This window comes from Erpetoichthys calabaricus, chromosome 8, assembly GCF_900747795.2.
Source record: "Erpetoichthys calabaricus chromosome 8, fErpCal1.3, whole genome shotgun sequence".
In the NCBI taxonomy this organism is placed as follows: Eukaryota; Metazoa; Chordata; class Cladistia; order Polypteriformes; family Polypteridae; genus Erpetoichthys; species Erpetoichthys calabaricus.
In genome coordinates this window covers 7,910,885-7,935,114 of record NC_041401.2, presented here as the reverse complement: position 1 = coordinate 7,935,114, position 24,230 = coordinate 7,910,885, and the positions used below count along the sequence as shown (strand labels likewise).

The window sequence follows — 24,230 nt, the reverse complement described above, 5'->3', positions numbered from 1 at the left end:
GAGATCATAACCTGGTTCTGCTTCAGCCTCAATACAAACCAAAAGTGAAAGTCCTACCTACAACCACACGATCATTCAGGAAGTGGACCCTGGAGGCTGAGAATGCTCTGAGACAATGTTTTGGTACTGGGAGTAATTTTGGTTTTAATGCCCCTCAAATAACTTATTTAGCACTTATGGGATATGACATTGATTCAATGTTCTTATAAAAATGGAAACTTTAAATAAATAACAGCACAATTTTTATCTTTGCAACTTTTTAACATTGCACCAGAACCGCCAGAAACACTCCCTGTGCCCCCCCCCCCCCCCCTTCCTCCCATTCCTCTGCATCTATGTCATAAAGGTATCTATAAATCAAGAAAATGAACACCAGTATGAGGTGATCACCTCGTTTCCTGCACTGGATGTGACAATATTTTTTAATGTGTTAAAGTGGCCACATTAATCACAAAAATTAACGTGTTAACTTTACCAGCTCTATGACTAAAAAGAAAGAACCCTTCTGACTTAGCAGTTGCAGTGAGGCGCTATACAGGTGTATTGCTGTTGGTATAAAGGAGCCCCCAGTCGCGTCTCTTGACACACTTCTACTGAATGACTTGATGGCTGAATGTACTCAGTGTTGGTGTGTCACAGAAAGGATGTTTAGCATTGTTCATAATGGCACTCAGGTTTGTTTTAATTCTCTGTTCCTCTACTACCTCCAGGGGGTCTAGAGTGTTTCCCAAAACTAAGTCTTTCCTAGCTTGTGCATTTGGTGGGCCTCTCTTGAAATGATGTCACCAGCCCATCACACCACACTGGCCATCATAGAATTGAAGAACATGTGAAGGATGTCACTACCCACATAAGAGGAACGCAGTCTCCCTCAGCCATTTGACCCAAAGGAGAACTGCGGCTTTAGGATGGCTTTAACAACTGTCAGTCTATCTATCTATCTATCTATCTATCTATCTATCTATCTATCTATCTATCTATCTATCTATCTGTTATATAGTGCCTTTCATTATCTATCTATCTATCTATCTATCTATCTATCTATCTATCTATCTATCTATCTATCTATCTATCTATCTATCTGTTATATAGTGCCTTTCATTATCTATCTATCTATCTATCTATCTATCTATCTATCTATCTATCTATCTATCTATCTATATGTTATATAGTGCCTTTCACTGTATATCTATCTATTATAAAGTGCTTTTCATATCTATCTATCTGTTATATAGTGCCTTTCATTATCTATCTATCTATCTATCTATCTATCTATCTATCTATCTATCTATCTATCTATCTATCTATCTATCAATCTGTTATATAGTGCCTTTCATATCTATCTATCTATCTATCTATCTATCTATCTATCTATCTATCTATCTATCTATCTATCTATGTTATATACTGCCTTTCATTATCTATCTATCTATTGTATAGTGCCTTTTATAACTGTTTTAACAGTCCTTTTCTATATATCTGACTTAAATATAGTGTTTTTACAAGTCTGTCTGTCTAAATATATGTGTATTTTACACCTATTTAGCTACAGTAGGTATAAATCGATTTAGGCTAAATTTAGCGGCTTCGATATTCTATCTGATGACTGAAAATAATCATAGATTCTACGTAAACTGTAAATATAGACTGTAAATATAGTGCCTTGTGTCGATATTAATCCATGTAGTGTCTTTTCTGACTGTCTATACGTAAATATAGTACACTTTACATCTATCTATCTATCTATCTATCTATCTATCTATCTATCTATCTATCTATCTCAAGGATGATCCCATGTAAAATGGCAGGTTCCCATATCACCTGCTTTTAAATATTTAATTTACAAGGCGCGCAAAGCAAATTGCGCAGGTTGGCACATGATCGCGCCTCGGCGCGCCGCTGACCCACACGCCATCAAGGTGCACGCGCATTCTCCTTCCTTCTCCCGCAATCCCAGCGGCAGAAGCCGACCGCGTCACGTGACACGCGTCGGTGTTGCAGGAAACGGCCTCGTTCTGGAAGTCCGGGGCAACACCTAGAGGGAGGCGTCCGGTAGGGAGAGTCGCGGGGTAGTAGGGTGGTTGGCTGGTATATTTTCTCCACATACCATGGATGCGCACTAAGTGGTCGAACGTTCGGGATTTTTTTTCCCTGACAGAAGCAGCCTGCGTACGTGCCGCCCAGGGAAAGGCGTAGGCTTGGGATTTTGTCCATTTGTCGTACATCTGTGCGGCTCCAGCAGGCAGGCAGCATGTCGCGGGCAGTGTTGCAGCCCAGCCAGCAGAAGCTGGCCGAGAAACTGACCATCCTCAACGACAGGGGCATCGGGATGCTCACCCGCATTTATAACATCAAAAAGGTAAGGCTGTGGTGGACAATCGCGCAGGGTAACTGAGAAAGAGGCGCGAGTGAACAGACGGCTGTGGAGCGGCGTTTTGTTTTTTACTGTCTGGTGATGGTGGGGGGGGGGGGGGGGGGGGGGGGGGATGGGAGTAGAGTGGGGGGGAGAGAGAAGCCATGGCTATGAAACACGACTGTACAGAGGATGGTTGACAAATGGGATGTGAAAGGCAGAATATTCAGCACGGGCCGCATTGTGCCAGTCGAGAGAATTGACTTGAGAAAATTGTTCATGTGTGTTTCATACGTGTGTGCGCGTCCAGTCCTCACACGCTCCGCCTTTGCGAGCTGACGGGCTTCGCGTAAGACGGCGCTCACTTCTCTTGCAGCTGCTCGTGATGTTGTCGTGTTTTGCTATTCGCTAGACATACAGCAGTCCACGTATGATGAAACGTGAATACCATTCCGAGTCTTATTACTTGCACCCATTGTGAGGTGATGGTTCGGTGTCAGTTTCACTTTTGTATTTGATTGCTTTCTGATGAGCATTGGTCAGAGGTTGGGCATTTCTACTTTGTCAGTCGAATGACTTCTAGATCTTCTAAGTACTCTACTTATAAGGCACACACCTTGACATTTCATCCCCACCCTGACAGACCCTGTGCAAACATACCTGAAATTTCCTTCTGAATTGTGCCTGAGAACTTCTCTCTTCTTATCAAGCACAATGGGGGAAAGACAGCAGACACAACAAGCCAGGTCCACAGACCCAGGAGAACACTTGGTAGCCTTTTGAGGGATCTTTTTGAGTCAGTCCTCAGGTGAAGTCTTCTGATAAACCTTTGTAGTGAGAAGTCAAGAAAGTGACACCTTTTATTGGCTAATTAAAAAGATTACAATGTGCAAGCTTTCGAAGAAGTTACCTCGAAAGCTTGTATATTGTAATGTTTTTAGTTAGCCAGTATAAGGTGTCATTTTTGCTTGACTTGTCACTACATCCATAATGGCTAACACGGTAGAACACCCTAGTACTGCAGACATGATAAACCCTTGTAATTCATCTGGAAGCGTTCTCTTTTGTTTGCATTTTATTGATTTTATGAAAATCAAATAACATGCCATACATATGTCAGGTTTTACAAAACTAGTTTCAAAACAAATCAGGCATTCTCGATGTGACCATGTCTGTCCCCTGATCATTTTAGAAACCCCCTGTAATTCATTTGAAAGTGTTCACAGTCCTGCCATTGATAAGTTTGCAAAATGCAACATCTGAACTTAGGATGTTTTCAGTGTCTTCTGAAAAAATGTTTTGTGTGAGCGTCGAGCCCCCACATGCTCTGCCTTGGTGAGCCGATGGGCTTCACCTTAGGTGGCACTTGGTTCCCTTCCACCTGCTCATGATAGATTGATGTACTTTTTTTGTCCCCATGGGAGATATTAGAATGATGTTGTGCTTCTGTTTTGATAGAAATACAGCAGTCCACATATGCTTCACATTAGGTGGCACTTGGTTCTCATCCAGCTGCTTATGATGGACAGACAGATAGATAAATAGATTAGAATGTTGTGTGCTTTTGTTTTGCTAGAAATACAACCATCCACATAAGATAAAATATGGGTTCCAGTCAAAAGTGTGATTACTTGTACGTGTTCTGGGCATTATTCAGAGGTGATGGTTCTGTGTCACATTCGCTGTTGTCTTTAATTGCTTTCTGATTAACATTAGGCAGAGGTTGGGCATTTCTACATTGCCAGTTGAATGGCTAACTGTTCTTCTAGTTCAGACACCATGGAAGGTCTTCCAGACCCTGTGTGTAAGCTTACCTGAAATTTTCTTCTGAATTGTTCCTGAGAACTTCTCTTTTCTTATTAAACACAATGGGGGAAAGATAGCAGAGACAACATTCCAGGTACCACACCCCCAGGAGAACACTTGGTAGCCTTTTGAGGGATCTCTTTGAGTCAGCCCTCAGGTGAAGTCTTCTGATAAACCATTGTAATTCATTTGGAAGTGTTCAGGTGGATCTCTATGTGACCGTGTCTGTCCCATGACTGTCCCCTGATACAATCTTCTTATAAAACCCCTGAAATTCATGTGAAACTGTTCAGGTGTATCTCTGTGTGACCATAGAGACCAGGGGACCGTGTCAGTCCCCTGATAAAATCTATTTATAATCCCACTGTAATTCATGTGAAAGTGTTCACAGTCCTGCCATTGATAAGTTTGCAAAATGCAACATCTGAACTTTGGATGTTTTCAGTGTCTTTTGAAAAAATGTTTGTGTGAGCATCGAGCCCCCACATGCTCTGCCTTGATGAGCTGATGGGCTCCATGTAAAGTGGCACTTAGTTCTCTTCCAGCTGCTCATATTAGACAGATAGATAGACACATAGATTAGAATGTTGTCCTTTCTTTTTCTAGAAATACAACCATCCACATAAGTTGAAATGTGTTTTCCATTCAAAGTTTGATCACTTGTACATGTCCTGGGCCTTATTCAGAGGTGATGGTTCTCTGTCACGTTTGCTGTTGTCTTTAATTGCTTTCTGATTAACATTAGGCAGAGGTTGGGCATTTCTGCATTTCCAGTTGAATGGCTAACTGTTCTTCTAGTTCAGACACCATGGAAGGTCTTCCAGACCCTGTGTGTAAGCTTACCTGAAATTTACTTCTGAATTGTTCCTGAGAACTTCTCTTTTCTTATCAAACACAATGGGAGGAAAGGTAGCAGACACAAAATGCCAGGTCCACACAGCCAGGAGAACACTTGGTAGCCTTTTGAGGGATCTCTTTGAGTCAGCCCTCAGGTGAAGTCTTCTGATAAACCATTGTAATTCATTTGGAAGTGTTCAGGTGGATCTCTTTTGACTGTGTCTTGTCCCCTGATAAAATCTTCTTATAAACCCCCTGTAATTCATGTGAAACTGTTCAGGTGGATCTCTGTGTGACCATAGAGGACTATAGAGACCAGGGGACCGTGTCTGTCCCCTGATTAAAATCTTCTTATAAACCCCCTGTAGTTCATGTGAAAGCGTTCACAGTCCTCCCATTGATTAGCTTGCAAAATGTAACATCTGAACTTGGGATATTTCCAGTGTCTTTTGATTAAATGTTTGTGTGAGCGTTGAGCCACCAATGGGCTTCATATAAGGCGGCACTTAGTTCTCTTCCAGCTGCTCATGATAGAGAGATCTTCTTCTTCTTCTTCTACTTCTTTCAGCTGCTCCCGTTAGGGGTCGCCACAGCGGATCATCTTCTTCCATATCTTCCTGTCCTCTCCATCTTGCTCTGTCACACCCACCACCTTCATGTCCTCTCTCACCACATCCATAAATCTTCTCTTAGGCCTTCCTCTTCTCTTCTTGCCTGCAACACTATCTTTTGCACCCTTTTCCCAATATACCCAGCCTAACTCCTCTGTATATCTCCAAACCAACGCAGTCTCGCCTCTCTAGCTTTGTCTTCCAACACTCCAAACTGAGCCGACCCTCTAATGTTCTCATTTCTAATCCTGTCCATCTTCGTCACACCCAATGCAGATCTTAATGTCTTTAACTCTGCCACCTCCTGCTTTCTGACAGATAGATCAATGTACAGTACTTTATTTGTCCCGGAGGGAAAATTAGAATGTTGTTGTGCTTTCATTTTGCAAAAAATACAACCGTCCACGTACGATGAAATGTGGGTTCCAGTCTAAGTGTGATCACTTATACGTGTTCTGGGCATTATTCAGAGATGATGGTTCTGTGTCAGGTTCTCTCTTGTCTTTAATTGCTTTCTGATTAACATTAAGTAGAGGTTGGGCATTTTAACATTGCCAGTCGAATGGCTTACTGTTCTTCTAGGTCAGACACCATGGAAGGTCTTCCAGACCCTGTGTGAACTTACCTGAAATTTCCTTCCGAATTGTTCCTGAGAACTTCTCTTTTTTATCAAGCACAATAGGGGAAAGATAGTAGACACAACATGCCAGGTCCACACACCCAGGAGAAAGCTTGGTAGCCTTTTGAGGGATCTATTTAACACCGACTCAGGTCTCTGGTGAAGCTTTCGGGTGGATCTCAATGTGACCACGTCTGTCCCCTGATGGAATCTTCATAATAAACCCCCTGTAATTCACGTGAAAGCATCTGTGGACCCACCATTGATAAGTTTGTAAAATCCAACATCTAAATTTAGGGCTTTTTCTGTGTCTTTTGAAAAAATGTTTGTGTGTGTTTCATATGTGTATTTCTCATGCAGCTGCTCATGATATTGTTGTGCTTTCCATTTTGTTAAAAATACATCTGTCCACATATGATGAAATGTGGGTTCCATTCTAAGTTTGATCATTTGTACGTGTTCTGGGCATTATTCAGAGGTGATGGTTCTGTGTCAGGTGATTGTGATTGTGTCAAGCTCACTGTTGTCTTTGATTGCTTTCTGTTGAGCATCAGGCAGAGGTTAGGCATTTTTATTTTGCCAGTTGAATGGCTAACTGTTCTTCTAGGTAAGACACCATGGAAGGTCTTCCAGACCCTGTGTAAACTTACCTGAAATTTCCTTCCGAATTGATTCTGAGAACTCCTGATTTCTTATCAACACACTGGGGGGAAAAATAGAGACAACATGTCATGTCCACACACCCTGGAAAACACTTAGTGTCCTTTTGTGGGATCTCTTTGAGACCGAGTTGGTGCTCGGGTGAAGTCTTCTGAGAAACCCTTGTCACAGTGACGTGCGGTGAGGTTGATGTCTGGTGAGGCTTGACTTACGAGCTCAATTCTTTCGCGAGGGCTGGTTGTAGTTGGTTGTAAGTCAATGCTATTTTTTCCATAAGAAATAATGGAAATACCCATAATGCGTTCCGAACCTCCCACAGCAACACTTACTTAACCTTTTCATAATAAAAAAGGGTTGTATAATGTGCATAATTTACCAAAACACCAATAATTTTTCTAATGTACTAACCAAAAAGTTATACAAAGTGCCTAGCCTACCAGAAACAACAATTTCATACTGTACTTACCATTTAATTTGACATCTTTGGGCTGCAGGAAGGGAGAAGGAGGAGAATGAAATGGAAGGTGGTTATTGTTTGGAAGGAGCTTCCTTATATAAATCTTTCCTTTGTACAATTGTCGAGATGGTGGATTTCGACATGCTGTACATATTAGCGAGATCGGTCACACGAACACCACTCTCACATTTCTGCACAATTTCCTTCTTCGTTTCGATTGTGATTGCTTTCTTTACCTTCGTTACCTTCTCTTCCTTCCTTAGCAATTATCGAAAAAAATTATATAAATCACTGCACTGACCGAAATTACGTCCACAAACACATGTATCTGGGCTCCGACTGACGCTTACAAATGCTCTCGGCTGTTTGTTTACAATCGCGCAAGCGGATACACGTGACCGCATTCAGGTCATATTGCAAGATGTTGGTCGTAAATCAAAACAAAAATTTTGGTCGTAAATCGAGTTGTTCGCATGTCAGGCCAGTCGTATATCAAGGGTCGACTGTTTATGAACCCCAAAGAGTAGCTTATTCACTATTCAGTTGGAATCCAGCATGCATCTTGACTACTGGTTATGTTTCATATCTCATCCGCATTCTTTACACACACACACAGGTAAGGCACATATTTGGCTAAGAAAGAACGTTACGTTTTATAGCGCGGAGAGAGTGCATTTGCTTCTCACCCTCCATGAGTTCTAAATTTGCCACAATTCATACTCATTCAATACAAATGAAAGTATCGAGTGCTGTACAAAAAAAACGGATTTCAGTTTTGACCTTAATTGAAATATTTAGTTGTTTTTAAAAGCTTTTAATTCTGATGCTTTAATCAATTTTAATACAGACTGCTCAACAAAAGGATAACAAGAAAAAAAAGAATATTTTATTTAATGTCAAAATTTTGTTTTTAAATATTGGATTGTTTTTTATCTTAGTCTCATCCCAATTTTATAAAATTGAAAACCGTTTATGGTCTTAATGTTATTTGTAAATGAACGAAAATCTCTGTCACTTTCTTGTTAAAGTCCTCCTGATTTTCTTTTCAAAGTCTCTCCACCTCAGTGGAGATTATCGCCAAGAAGAAGAACAGCAACAACGAGCACCTGTTGGGCTCACATGCGCACTCTTCAGGGCGGCACGGTACTGTCGGCCTCACCTTGTGCCTTTTCACTGCGGTTTTATGTCCGATCAGCGAGACTAAATATGTCACACACATGATTTTAGCCAGACTGTGGAAAGTCAGGGGGTACAATAAACGTGTCTGCAAACCTTATATTGGCGACATACAGAGAGTCAACAACAGGCACGTGCCAATTGCAGGCATCAACCCCGTGTGTGAGGGAGAGCGCAGTAGGAGGTGAGGTGAGGCTCGTTGCTGCCGCACTTTGCGTTTCTCCCTGTATTTGAACAGGAAATGTTATCATTAGGGCGGCACGGTGGCGCAATGGGTAGCGCTGCTGCCTCGCAGTTGGGAGACCTGGGGACCTGGGTTCGCTTTCCGGGTCCTCCCTACATGGAGTTTGCATGTTCTCCCCGTGTCTGCATGGGTTTTCTCCCACAGTCCAGAGACACGCAGGTTAGGTGCATTGGCGATCCTAAACTGCCCCTAGTGTGTGCTTGGTATGTGGGTGTGTTTGTGTGTGTCCTGCGGTGGGTTGGCACCCTGCCCTGGATTGGTTCCTGCCTTGTGCCCTGTGTTGGCTGGGATTGGCTCCAGCAGACCCCCGTGACCCTGTGTTCGGATTCAGCGGGTTGGAAAATGGATGGGATGGATGTTATCATTATTAATTTTTTTTTTTTTTTTTTTTTACTTTTCATGATGACAGATGAGGCTCTGCCTCCCCTGCCTTGTAATTCATCTGAAAGCATTCAATGTGAATCTTTTTGACATCATGTCGGCCCTCTGATGAGGACCTCAGACAAAACCCTGTAATTTATCAGAAAGTGTTCAGGTGGATCTCTTTGAGATGGGTCTGCTCTCTAATGAAATCTTCTTATAAACTCTTGTACTTCATCCGTTAACATTCAAGGGGCATCTCTTTGAGACTGTGACTGTCCTGGGATGAAGTAGTCTTCTTCTTTCGGCTGCTCCCGTTAAGGGTTGCCACAGCTGTTCTTCTTCCATATCTTCCTGTCCTCGTCATCTTGTTCTGTCACACCCATCATCTGCATGTTCTCTCTCACCACATCCATAAACCTTTTCTTAGGCCTTCCTCTTGCCCGGTAGCTCCATCCTTAACATCCTTTTCCCAATATCCCCAGCATCACTCCTCTGTACATGTCCAAACCAACGCAATCTGCCCTCTCTGACTTTGTCTCCCAACCTGAGCTGACCCTCTAATGTCCTCATTTCTAATCCTGTCCATCCTCGCCACACCCAGTGCAAATCTTAACACCTTTAACTCTGCCACATCCAGCTCTGTCTCCTGCTTTCTGGTCAGTGCCACCGACCCCAACCCATATAACAAAGCTGGTCTCCCTACCGTCCTGTAGACCTTCCCTTTCAGTCTTTCTGATACCCGTCTGTTTTTCTTTTTTTATAAATCCCTGTAATTCATCTGAAAGCATCTGCAGTCCTACCATGGATAAGCCTGTAAAATGCTTAATCCTAAGTTCAGAACTTCTTTTAGTATCTTTTGAAAAAATGTTCATGTGTGTGTTTCATACGTGCCTGTGCGTCCAGTCCCCTCACATTCTGCCTTTGCAAGCTGATGGACTTCATGTAAGATGGCACTTAATTCTCATGCAGCTGCTCATAATATTGTTGTGCTTTCCTTTTTGCTAGAAATACATCTGTCCACGTATGATGAAATGTGGGCTCCATTCTAATTCTGATTACTTGTATGCATTATGAACATTATTCAGAGATGATGGTTCTGCGTCAGGTTCACTGTTGTGTTTGATTGCTTTCTGTTGGACATTTTTACATTGCCAGTTGAATGGCCCACTGTGCTTATAGGTCAGACACCTTGGAATGTCTTACATACCCTGACAGACCCTGTTTGTAAACTTAGCTGAAATTTCCTTCCAAATTCTTTCTAAGAAGTCCTGATTTCTTATCAAACACAGTGGGGGGAAAAAAACAGCAGATACAACATCCCATGTTCACACTCCCACGAGAACACTTGGTGGCTCTGAAGCTAAGTATCTGTGCCGGTATCCAGAAGGTTGCCATTCCTGCCAAAAGAGATCCTTCTCTGCTGGGCCCCTAACCTGCAATTGTTCCAGGGGTGCAGTATGTATGTATAGATAGATAGATACTTTATTAATCCCAAGGGGAAATTCACATACTCCAGCAGCAGCATACTGATAAAAAACAATATTAAATTAAAGATTGATAACAATGCAGGTATACAGACAGTCAATAACTTTGTATAATGTTAACGTTTACCCCCCCGGGTGGAATTGAAGAGTCTCATAGTTTGTGGGGAGGAATGATCTCCTCAGTCTGTCAGTGGAGCAGGACGGTGACAGCAGTCTGTCTCTGAAGCTGCTCCTCTGTCTGGAGATGATCCTGTTCAGTGGATGCAGTGGATTCTCCATGATTGACAGGAGTCTGCTCAACGCCCGTCGCTCTGCCATGGATGTCAAATTGTCCAGCTCCATGCCTACAATAGAGCCTGCCTTCCTCACCAGTTTGTCCAGGCGTGAGGCGTCCCTCTTCTTTATGCTGCCTCCCCAGCACACCACTGTGTAGAAGAGGGCGTTCGCAACAACCGTGTGATAGAACATCTGCAGCATCTTATTGCAGATGTTGAAGGACACCAGCCTTCTAATGAAGTATAACCGGCTCTGTCCTCTCTTGCACAGAACATCAGTATTGGCAGTCCAGTCCAATTTATCATCCAGCTGCACTCTCAGGTATTTATAGGTCTGCACCCTCTGCACACAGTCACCTCCGATGATCACGGGGTCCATGAGGGGCCTGGGTCTCCTGAAATCCACCACCAGCTCCTTGGTTTTGCTGGTGTTCAGTTGTGGGTGGCTGACCCTGTGCTCTAACCCCAAGGGGTATGTGAAAAATGTAACTAATTCCTAACACAGGAAATTGTATAAAGTGAAATATAGAACACACAAAAAAAATCACTTTTGAGGGACCTCTTTGAGACTGAGTCTGTCCTTTGGTGAAGTCTTCTGATAAACCCTTGTGATTGATCTGAGAGCAGTCAATGTGAATCTCTTTGTGATCTCTGATGAGGTCTTCAGATAAAACCCCGTAATTCATCTGAAAGTGTTTGGGTGGATCTCTTTGAGATGTGTCTGCCCTCGGATGAAATCTTCTTATAAACTCTTATACTTCGTCTGTAAGCATTCAAGAGTCATCTTTTTGAGACCGTGTCCTTCCTCCGATGAAATCTTCTTATAAACCCTTCTTATGTTCTTATAAACATTATAAAATGTTCATGTGTGTTTTATACGTGTGTGTGCGTCTGGTCCCCTCACACTCTGCTTTTGCAAGCTGATGGACTTCATGTAAGACTTATTTCTCATGCAGCTGCTCATGATGTTGTTGTGCTTTCCTTTTTGCTAAAAATGCATCTGTCCACATATGATGAAATGTGGGTTCCATTCTAAGTTTGATCACTTGTACGTGTTCTCGGCATTATTCAGAGGTGATGGTTCTGTGTCAGGTTCGCTGTTGTCTTTGATTGCTTTCTGATTAACATTAGGCAGAGGTTGGGCATTTTCTTATAAACCTACTGTAATTCATGTGAAACTGTTCAGGTGGATCTCAATGTGACCATAGAGGACCATAGAGACCAAGGGACCGTGTCTGACTCTGATAAAATCTGCTTATAAACCCCCTGCAATTCATGTGAAAACGTTCACAGTCCTTGGTTAGACGATGGGCTTCACATAATGGGCCTTATTTAGAGATTCAGAGGTGATGGTTCTGTGTCAGGTTCACTGTTGTCTTTGATTGCTTTCTGTTGGGCCATTTTTACATTGCCAATGGTTATTTGTAAGACACCTTGGAAGGCCTGAATTGTTTCTGAGAGCTCCTAATTTCTTATCAAACACACTGGGGGAAAAAACGCAACATCCCACGAGAACACTTGGTGCCTCTGAGGCTTAGCATCTGAGCTGGTATCCAGAAGGTTCCAGCTCGCATCCCCGTTCCTGCCAAAAGAGATCCTACTCTGCTGGGCCCTTAACCTGCAATTGCTACAGGTGTGTTGCACAATGGCTGACCCTGTGCTCTGACCCCAAGGGGTATGTGAAAACTACCAAATTCCGAAAACAGGAAATTGTTTAAGGCAAAATATAAAACACGAAAAAAAAATAAAAAACACTTTTGAGGGACCTCTTTGAGACATGTCTGCCCTCTGATGGAATCTTCTTATAAACTCATGTATTTCATATGTAAACATTCAAGTGGCATCTCTTTGAGATCGTGTCCCTCCTCTGATGAAGACTTCTTATAAACCCCTGTAATTCATCTGAAAGCATCCACAGTCCTACCATGGAAAAGCCTATAAAATGCAATGTCCAAACTTGAGAACGTCTGTTAGTATCTTTTGAAAAAATGTTCATCCATCCATCCATTTTCCAACCCGCTGAATCCGAACACAGGGTCATGGGGGTCTGCTGGAGCCAATCCCAGCCAACACAGGGCATGTACAATACAATAGTTTATTTTTGTATAGCCCAAAATCACACAAGGAGTTCTGTGATGGGCTTTAACAGGCCCTCCCTCTTGACAGCCCTCCAGCTTTGACTCGCTAAGAAGTCAAGGAAGAACTCCCAAAAAAAAACCTTGTAGGAAGAAATGGAAGAAACCTTAGGAAAGGCAATTCAAAGAGAGACCCCTTTCCAGGTAGGATGAGCGTGCAATGGGTCTCGAAAAGAAGGGGGTCAATACAATACAATACACAGAACAGAACACAAATAATCCTCAATACAGTATAATAGTAAAACAAAAATATTTCAAGTACAGAGCAGAATTCAACAGTAGATGATATCACATAATAGGATTTTGATTTTTCAGAGTCCTGGAGACCTCGGCCATCAAGCTGCCTCCCCCTATTGACCATTCCACAGCTGAGACAGCCAATCTGATGAAAGGACCCCTCTACCCCACGATTCCTGCGATCCTCCATCAGAGATGACTTTACCTTAGGCAGGCAAAACAAATTGGCAGGTGGGCCGTGGCACCAAGTGCCACATTTGAGTACCGAGAAGAGAAACAGAATAGGTGAGGGTTAGTAACAAATTCAAATCATGTTACTTCTGTTTTAGTGCTAATGACTAACAACAGAGATGATGTCTGCACAGTTAATCAGCAGCTCTAGTCAGGGTGTGCTAAACTGAAGTTGTGAGTCTTCAGCCAGGATTTGAAAGCTGAGACCGAAGGGGCATCTCTTATACTAGCAGGCAGACCACTTCACGGTTTAGGGGCCTTGTAACTAAAAGCTCGACCTCCCGCTGTTATTTTATTAATCCTTGGAATCATAAGCAGACTGGCATCTTGAGATTTTAAAGTGCGCTCAGGTTTGTAAGTTCAGACAAGTAAGCCGGACCCCGGCCATTTAAGGCTCATGTGTGTTTTATACGTGTGTCGGCGTCCAGTCCCCACACACTCTGCCTTTGCGAGCTTCACGTAAGATGACACTCGGTTCTCATGCAGCTGATTATGATGATGTGCTTTCCTTTTTGCTAGAAATACAACCATCCACGTGTGATGAAATGTGGGTTCCATTCTAAATTTGATCACTTGTACACGTTTTGGGCCTTATTCAGAGGTGATGGTTGTGTGTCAGGTTCACTGTTGTCTTTGATTGCTTTCTGTTGAGCATCAGGCATCGGGTGTATATTTCTACATTGTCAGTCAAACGGCCCACTGTTCTTACAGATCAGATCTTGGAAGGTCTTCAATACCCTGACAGACCCTGTGTGTAAACTGGCATGAGATTTCCTTCTAAATGTGTTCCTGAGAATTCCTTTTTTCTTATCAAACATGCTGGGGAAAAAACAGCAGACACGACATCCCTTGTCCACACTCCCACGAGAAAACTTGATAATCCTTTTGAGGGATCTCTTTCAGAGAGCACTGGTCCTCTGATGAAGTCTTCTGATAAACCCCTGGTAATTCATCTGAAAGTGTTAAAGTTCCATCCATGGAACAGAATGCAGAATGCAAACTCCACACTTAGGACTTTTTCAGTATCTCCACTTAAGAAAGCCCCTGATATGTTCAGTCAAGCTTGGAAGTGTTCCGGTCACTGTGTCCCTAATATGGATTCTTTTAAAACTTACAGGATGATACACATAATTGACCCCCTTAAGTATTCATCTTCTTCAAGTGAGTTTTTAAGTTGATGTACTTTTTGTAGCCATGACAGCTTTGAGTTGGCATACTTTCCACAAGTCCACACTGCCATCCCATTCTTCTTTGCAAAACTGCCCAAGCTTTGTTAAGTTGCACGAAGATCGGCTTTTTCAAGTCCAGCCACAAATTCTCCCTTGGATTGAGATCTGGACTGTGATTCTGCAACTCCAGAATGTTCACATTGTTGTCTTGAAGCCATTACTGTGAAAGTTGGAGTCATTGTCTTCCTGGAAAACGCATCTTCTCCCAAGGTGCAAGTTTCTTAAAGACTACGTCAGGTCTTCCTCCGTGATTTTTTTTTTTCCCCAGAATTTTGCTGCATTCATTTTCCCTTCACAAGCATTCCAGGGCCTGCTGCAGAGAAGCATCCCCAACTGCAACCATCATGATTTATTGAGGGGTTGGCGTTTGTTTTTTTTTTAAAATAATGTGTTCTGTTATGCAGCATTTAGCTCCGTTTTGGTCTCATCAGACCGTAGACCTTTTTCTGGCTCATCTTGAAGTCCTCCTTGTGCCTTCTGGCAAACTCTAGCTGAGATGTCCAGTGTGGTGTTTTTTTCCCCTGTTTGCTACAATCCCATAAAGCAGAGACTGGTGAAGCACCCTGAGACCCGTTGTCTGCTCCGTCTCTTCAATGTCAGTCAATGCAGCTTGTAACTCCTTCAGAGGTCTCTTGGTGGCCTCTTCACTTGTCTTCTTCAGTGTTTGTGGACGGCCTGCTCTAGCAGATTTACACTTGTGCCACATTCTTTCCACTTTTTCCTGATTAATTTAAGATATTTGTTCTTTATTTATTCTTTATTTCGCCTTATGCAATTTCTTGTATTAGGAATTTGTTAGTTTTCGCATACCCCTTGGGGTCAGCCATTGTACAGCGCCCCTGGAGCAATTACAGGTTAAGGATCTTGCTCAAGGGCCCAGCAGAGTAGGATCTCTTTTGGCAGTGACGAGGATTCGAACTGGCAACCTTCTGGGTACCAGCACAGATCCTTAGCCTCAGAGCCACCACTCCACCCAGATATTTTCTTGTCTTTATCCCCCTGGTTTCTGCTTTTTCTCCTTTTCATGGAGTGGCTTGGAGTGTCCTATTGTCATGATTGTGTCGGTTAGGCCACCATTTTGCCTCACCACAAGTTGTCCCTTCCACATTTAGGTGAAACCACTTGACAGTTGATCTCCATTTAGCTAAGTTTTAAAACTAATGGGCTTCACCAGTAATGATTATGGGATGTCAATACTTGAGTGACCAATTGTTTTTTATGTGTTATAATTATACTTAACTAGCTGTCCCCTGTGGCTCTGCTCGTACAGTAATGAAACAGGACAGTGAGGAGCGCCCTGCCCGGCTCCCCACTTCTGATGTCACGCTTCCCCCTCCCCTCGGCCTGCAGCTTCTGTCTCAGATTAGCGCAAATATATCTCTCCTGCAAGCGAACTATGATTCTTAGCGCAATGAGAGAAGTTGCAAAATCAACTTAAATGTTCAAGCAAATTATAGAAAAAAACCTTATCTCAATCCCTTAAGTGATTCTCTCGTGAAAAACAGACAGACACTGGATTTTATATAGTATACCAGTAACAGTGTACTGCACGATAATGTGCAGTGAATACACTTGACTTGTAGTTTTCATTCTCTTTCTCTGTACGTTTAGCATTCATTTGCTCAGAGGTTGATGCGCTTGCTGCCACCTGAGCAGCTCTTCTTTTCTCCACCCTAGCGGCCCGCTTCTTCTCTTCTTTTGTTGGCATCTTTTCGCGTTAAAACTGATTAAGTGTTTGTGTTGCAATTAATTAGTGCATTTTCCTTAATTTTTCACTTAAGCTGGCACTTAAGTCTTCAATCTGCCTCAAGAATGATTTAAGATATGAAGAGGTAAGGGAAGTGACGGCAAAGGTGGTGGGGATGAGAACGGCGCCCATACACATGCGCTGCACTGCTGCTGAGAGTTGATTCTACAAAAAAATAAAAATAAAAAGAGGAATAACCTTGTAGGTCAATCATCACCCCGAAAGCGGACAGTAGACGTCACATAGTATTTGTGTACAGTAATCCCTCGCTATATCGCGCTTCGCCTTTCGCGGCTTCACTCTATCGCGGATTTTATATGTAAGCATATTTAAATATATATCGCGGATTTTTTGCTGGTTCGCGGATTTCTGCGGACAATGGGTCTTTTAATTTCTGGTACATGCTTCCTCAGTTGGTTTGCCCAGTTGATTTCATACAAGGGACGCTATTGGCAGATGACTGAGAAGCTACCCAACTCACTTTTCTCTCTCTCTCTCTCTTGCGCTGACTTTCTCTGATCCTGATGTAGGGGGATTGAGCAGGGGGGCTGTTCGCACACCTAGACGATACGGACGCTCATCTAAAAATGCTGAAAGATTATCTTCACGTTGCTACCTTCTGTACAGCTGCTTCCTGAAGCGACATGCTGCACGGTGCTTCGCATTCTCTGCACCTGATGGAGGGGGTGTGAGCTGCCGCCTTCAACAGCTTTGTGCCGCGGTGCTTCGCATACTTAAAAGCCAAACAGCCCTATTGATTTGTTTGCTTTCCTCTCTGACAGACTCTGCTCCTGACGCACACTCCTTTGAAGAGGAAGATATGTTTGCACTCTTTTAATTGTGAGACGGAACTGTCATCTCTGTCTTGTCATGGAGCACAGTTTAAACTTTTGAAAAAGAGACAAATGTTTGTTTGCAGTGTTTGAATAACGTTCCTGTCTCTCTACAACCTCCTGTGTTTCTGCGCAAATCTGTGACCCAAGCATGACAATATAAAAATAACCATATAAACATATGGTTTCTACTTCGTGGATTTTCTTATTTCGCGGGTGGCTCTGGAACGCAACCCCCGCGATGGAGGAGGGATTACTGTACCAAATTTCAGGTCAATCGGTCACATGGTTTGTGAGCTACAGGTGATTTAAAATCCTGGACAGACAAACGAACAGCCACAGTAGTGTATTATATATAAAGATACAGTCAAACTCAGTTAAAGTGAGTTTGATGGGACTGACACTATTTGCTTGTTATAAGCAGAATTCGCTATAACCGGGAAATGTGAATTTGAGAAAAACTAAATCAGTCTATTAAAGTAATAGTGATTTATTAAAAAAAAAAATACATTTAGCCCTTAATGAAAACATACATTAAGTACAATATACTATTTTTTAAGAAAGTCCAAAATACTTTTTTGTTTTAAACTTTGTAATATACAGTCACGCAGTTCGCCTCTTTAAACAATTAATGCATCCAACGCTTGCTTTTTCGCATTAGTCCCTTGAAAAAATGCCATCAATCTATTGCAGGCATTTTCGGCATCAAACAATGTTGGTAAATTGTGTTCTGGTAAATCCAATATGCCAACGCCATCTTCCTCCTTGTCATCTTCATCATCTTCTATTTGAAGCAACGCGTTTATGATTTTGTTTTCAGTAGGAATTCCGAAATATAGGTAGATAGATAAATACTTTATTAATCCCAAGGGGAAATTCACATACTCCAGCAGCAGCATACTGATAAAGAACAATATTAAACAATTTGTCATCCACGTGTTGATAATCATAATAATTTACAATATTAATTTTAATATTGTTTTGGCAAACCCATGTAGATAACGGCAATTCATCCTCTTCTTCAAAAATATCACATGTTGATTTCCTGAAGCAATTCTGTATGGTAACAGTCGTCACATTGTTCCAGGCAATAAATTGCAATTTATTGCATATTGAAATTTATTGCGCTAGTGATTCGCAAAAGTCCAGGATGTGGTCAAGTGTTGTTTGTAATAACCGAGATTTCGCTCGTTATAACAGGGCAAGTTTACATGCGAATAGCTGGTATATCTTTCAAAAATAAATTTTTTTCATTATAACCAAGAAATCGTTATAACTGAGCTAGTTAAAATCGATTTTGACTGTATGTATGTGTGTATATATGTGTGTGTGTGTGTGTGTGTGTATATATATATATATATATATATATATATATATATATATATATATATATATATATATATATATATAATGAAAAGTCAAGCAAAATGACACATTTTATTGGCTAACAAAAATATTACAATATGCAAGCTTTGGAGGCAACTCAGGCACTTTCTTCAGGCAGCGACAAAAAAATCCTCTGCCACCCTTGTATTGGGAAAGCTTTTGTAGGATTGACACACTGTCTGTGGTACATACCTTGAGAAATCCTGAGGGATGTATTATTCCTTTTCTTCCCTGTGTGGAAAGTTTTTTGCATATCTCATCTGTACAAGTCTAAACTAAGACACCCAATTAGGAAACTGAGTGAGACTCCATATTCCAGTCGCTGGACATTAAAACATTCCCACATTAATCCACTAATCCTACACTCAGAAGCTGGGAAGCATCCAAGCACTGCATCAGGGTTTTGAAAAATTCTTAGTTTTTTTTCTCGCAACCCAATTTTCTCATGAGCAGAAAAGTTCACAGAAGTCCTACACGTTAAACAATGTGAATACACGTAGCAGCTATGGTGGTCTGTTAGGTCTCCTAGTGTCTGTCTGTGCATATACATACATATGTATGTATGTATGTATGTATGTATGTATGTATGTATGTATGTATGTATATATAAAATATACCAGTAACGGCGCACTGCACAATAACGTGCAGTGAATACACTTGACTTGAGCATTTATAGTATTCCTCCTCTTTCTCCGTCTCTGTTTACCATTCGGTTGCTCAAAGGATGATGCACTTGCTGCTTCCTGAGCAGCTGTTCTTTATTCCACCCTAGCAGCCCGCTGCTTCTTTTCTTTTGTCGGCATCTTTTCGTGTTAAAACTGATTAAATTAGTTTTTGTGTTGCAATTACTTAGTATGTTTTCTTTAATCTTTCACTTAATCTGGCACTTAAATCTTCAATCTGCCTCAAGAATGATTAGCGAAGGTGGTAGGGAATGAGAACGGCGCCCGTATACATGTGCCGCCCTGCTGCAAGCTGCAGAGAGTTGCTTCTACAATAAAATAAAATAAAAATAAAAAGAGTAATAAAATCATCACCCCAAAAGCGGATAGTAGACGTCACGTAGTATATATGTACCAAATTTCAAGTCAATAGGTGAAACGGTTTGTGAGCTACAGGTGATTTAAAATCCTGGACAGACAAACGAACCACCATGATAGCGTATTATAGAAGAAGATATATATATATATATATAATATATGATCTGCTCCTCACAAACTGAGGGCACCGTGGTGGATGTTAGCAGATTGCTGGCCAACCACAAGCGTTACCTGGTAGGTAACCACCCATACAATCAGATTGTGACACAGACTTTGAATGCCGTGAATATAATATATATATATATATATATATATATATATATATATATATATATATATATATATATATATATATATATATATATATATATAGTATGTGTGTGATATATGTAAACATGATAACTTGAGTACTCTTTCAGTTAGGCCATGCAAATTTTGCATACAAGTATTAGGTACAAAATGTAGATTTCTATTAACTTTTGAGCCATTTCGCTAACCCGAAGTGGTACTTTTGCAGCTGCAGAGTCCGATTTATTCATCTTTACTTTTATAGTATTTGTTCAGTATATTATTAATTTGATTTGATTTGTTGTTGATGGTTCTTTAATGTATTTAATATAAAAATATAATAATTGTCTTGAGGTTTACTCCTCAAATATCTATCTCCATATATGAGACCACTCCCAATTTTTCTTGACACTGATCAACCGAAGAAAACTCTTTTATTGTGAAAGTCGATCCCCATCCCCATATCTGAGTATACAAGGAAGTCGAGGGGAGACCAGTCCCGATTTTTTTTTTTTTAAATTAATTTTTTTTATTTTTTTATTTTGTATGTGGAAAAACTCCAGTCTTGTGTCATCCGTCCTCTCCCAGAAGCATTGTGACCTGTCAGTATCCATTTTAGCAAATTCCACTCTGGCTTTTCTATGTTTTTCTTTCAACAGTGGGGTCTTCTTCCATTGATCCCAGTGTCACGCAAAAACCTGTGTATGGTGTGATCAGACACTGATGGACCTTGACTTTGGAGTTCAGCTTGTATCTCTTTGGAAGTTGTCCTTGGCTTTTTGTCTGCCATTCTCACTAGCCTTCTGGGGTCGATTTTCCTCTTGGTTGGCTACAGTCCTAAGGACCTTCAACTTCTTCATAATATTTCACACTGTTGTCACAGGAACACCAAGCTGCTTGGAGATGGTGGTCTTCTAGCCTTTGCCTTTAACATCCTTGTCTATCATTTTCTTTCTGATCTTCTCAGACAACTCTCTCCTTTGCTTTTTCTGATCCAAGTTCAGCGTGGGACACACACATAAAACAAGACATGGATCTTTTTTTTTTTTTCCCATGGAGGGGTACCAAAATGTTTTTTGCATTTTTTTTTTTAAATCATAATAAAGTAAAACACAGTTTGTCATATGGAATGATTTAATGTACCAGCTGGAATTTAAATTTGTGAAATGTACTTAGCACTATGAAATGAAACCTTACAGTTTCCTTAGCTGTGGCAAACTGGAATGACAAAATGTGTCTGTGAGACGTGCTGCTGGCATTTTTCTTGAATAGGTTTTCAGGAGACGCTCTCTTACATTTCACCTGGTTGTTTATTTCCAGTGGCTCAATACAGGATAGTTTGTGTGTTTTTTTTTTTTTTTCCCCCATAGTTCATAGTTGCAATATTATTAGGCATGGAAACTTGTTCATTGATAACTGAGATAGCCATGTATAGCTAGCTACTTTGGGCATGCTCCTTAACTCTTTCAGGATGGATGTCGACTTTTGTCGAAATTCAGGGATAGACAACGGTAATCAGCTGTATACAGCAACAAAACTCGCCGTTACGTTTTAGTTTGACTCTCTTTGCTAAAAGGAAAGTTAGCTTCATTGATTTGACCTTGATTTCCTGCACATGCATGAGTAGCAAAGAGCAAACAACCTCTAAAATTACATTGACATCTGGCGGGTGACTAAAGCGAATGTGCAAAGCAAAATACTCCGTGGACGACATTTTACATATTATCGCTGAATCGTTCTTTAACTTGTCAGACTCTGATCTTGATACAAATGATCTGGAGATGGAGATCGGAAAACAAAAAGTGCGGTACTGTCATCGGCTGATCTTTGTGCTGAACACGTTCGTTTTGCTGATGCACCTACAGCAACGTTCGCCTGGGAGGACTGCCACTTACGATGACAAAGGTATAAACCAGATTGCGTCGCACTGTGACTGCCACTGTTGTGTGAAGAAAGCCAGGCAGCCTGCCCACCACGCATTCCTGCTGGCCATCAATACGCCCCCGTGCAGCTGCCAGAAACAGCAAACAGGTGGCAACAGCGGCCACAGCACACAGTAACAGATGTTACTTTCCAGCAGCTGCGTGTATGACTTTACCTTTCTACCTTTTTATCTATTTTAACTGATCGCTCCTACCACTTTCTTTTATGTGGACTCGTTCCCTGGACACTTTGTACTACTTTTTTACTACTTGGAGATGGATTTTTACACGCCGAGACTCGTCTATTCAAGTAGTCAACTTCAAGTGCTGAGAACAAATGCCCGCACCGGTGTGGTTCCCTATTTACCTGACGAGGTAAGAAGGCGGTATCATTGCAGCAGAGCCGGCGCTAAATTAAAGGCAAGGCAGCGTGCGACAAAGTGGCGTTACAAACCTTTGGTGCCTTCTGTGATCCTGGGAAATGTGAACTCACTACCAGGTAAGATCGACGAACTGGCTGCGCTGGTGAAAAATGTCAGGACCTACAGAGAATGCAGTTTGTTGTGCTTTTGTGAAACGTGGCTAACAACTAGCATCCCAGATGCTAACGTGGAGCTATCCAGGTTTAGCACAGTTAGAGCGGACAAAGACACAAATACCTGCGGAAAGGAGGAAGACTCGCTCTCTATGTAAATACAAGATGGTGCAACTCTGGACATGTAAACGTAAGAATATTCACTTGCTACAGGGACATCAAACTGTTGGCCGTAAGTTTGCGTCCCTATTACTTACCCAGAGAGTTTGGACACGTTGTGAGTTTCCCCTTGGGATTAATAAAGTATCTCTCTATCTATCTGGAGAGAGCAAACTAATCTGAGCAAAACATTTAACACTGAGAGAAAAATCAAAAGCTAAAGGATACGTTTTTTTTTTTAAATGTGTGATTTGCACTCTGCATTCGTGACACACATTTATATGTGTGACTAAGTTGTCCCCCGTGGCTCCGCCCACGTAGTAGTGAAACGGGACAAACTTTAAAAATCATAAAAAGTGTTGCCATGATATCTCTGCTACTCACCAAGGCCCCGCCCGCTTCCCCCTCCCCTTGGCCTCTCTGTCAGATTTGTACGAATAAATTGGTACCGCAAGCGAACTATGATACTTAGCATGATGAGAGAAGTCGCATAATCAACCGGAATGTTCAAGCAAATTATAGTAAAAAACCTGATATGAATCCATTAAATAGTTCTCATGAAAAGCAGACAGACGTTGGCGTCTATATATATATATATATATATATATATATATATATATATACATACACATACACACTAGTCATTTAGCCCGTTACAATAACGGGCGCTAGAACAGTAGTGCATAAACATTAGTAGGCACAGTCTATATTAAATGGCATGGGACTTTGACCTCATTCTTTTTGTTGGTCGTATTTTTCTTTCTTTCAGCCTTTCTTTTGTTGATGTTTACTTGCTGAGCTGACCGTTCTTCGTTGGCTGCCGCCGTGTATTGTGTGTCTTTAATTTTCTGTGACAGTAATACTGTCTTGTACAGCTCTATTCAATAAGGGCGCGCACAAAAAGGCGAGCTTCAAAAGGGCGACCTCAATTGAGCGCGTGGCGAATAAAGGCGTTCATAGATAATTTAGTTCAAATGGCTCTGGAATATGTGAAGAGCAACAAAGGTGCAGATCTTTATTTACGCGCGCCTTTATTCGCTGCGCCCAATTGAGGTCGCCCTTTTGAGGCTCGCCTTTTTGTGCGAGCCCTTATTGAAGGATACCATCTTGTACGTCCGCTGGCTTGTTCGTCCGTAATATACCTTTAATTTTCTCTGGCGGTAATACAGGCGTGCGCGTCGGTAATATGCCTTTAATCTCCTCTGACAGTAATACTGGCTTGTATGTGGCTGTAATATGCATCACTGCTGGTTTGTATTTCCGTAAAATGCCACTAACTTTCTCTGACAGTAATATCGCGCATCGCACCGTGCCCGGCGCATGCGCACTTCACCAGAAGACACCCACACACGGACACCTGGACGCACACAGGGATTTTATTAAAGAGCATATATAAGGCAAGCCCTCACTGACTCATCACTAATTCTCCCACTTTTTCCATATAGGTGGGAAGCTGAAATTTCATGTGCTCATTCCTTGCAGTGTACTTAAAAAAATTAGGTATGTTTCATGTCCTATTGCAACACCCAAGGAAGGGGAACGGGTGTACTCCCTAAACTGTATATATAGATAGGCGAGACCCCTCCTCACTATTTCTGCGACT

At 41.7% G+C, this 24,230-nt stretch overlaps 1 protein-coding gene across 1 annotated transcript in view; it reads left to right on the top strand.

Annotated features, from left to right (window-relative positions):
* The first annotated feature begins 1,972 nt into the window (after window positions 1–1,972).
* Window positions 1,973–24,230, top strand: part of nckap1 (NCK-associated protein 1) — a 272,226-nt gene continuing 249,968 nt past the window's right edge. The window contains 1 exon segment of the mRNA XM_051930467.1: window positions 1,973–2,359. Within this exon segment, the coding sequence (XP_051786427.1) occupies window positions 2,252–2,359 (108 nt within the window). The 5' untranslated portion in view covers window positions 1,973–2,251.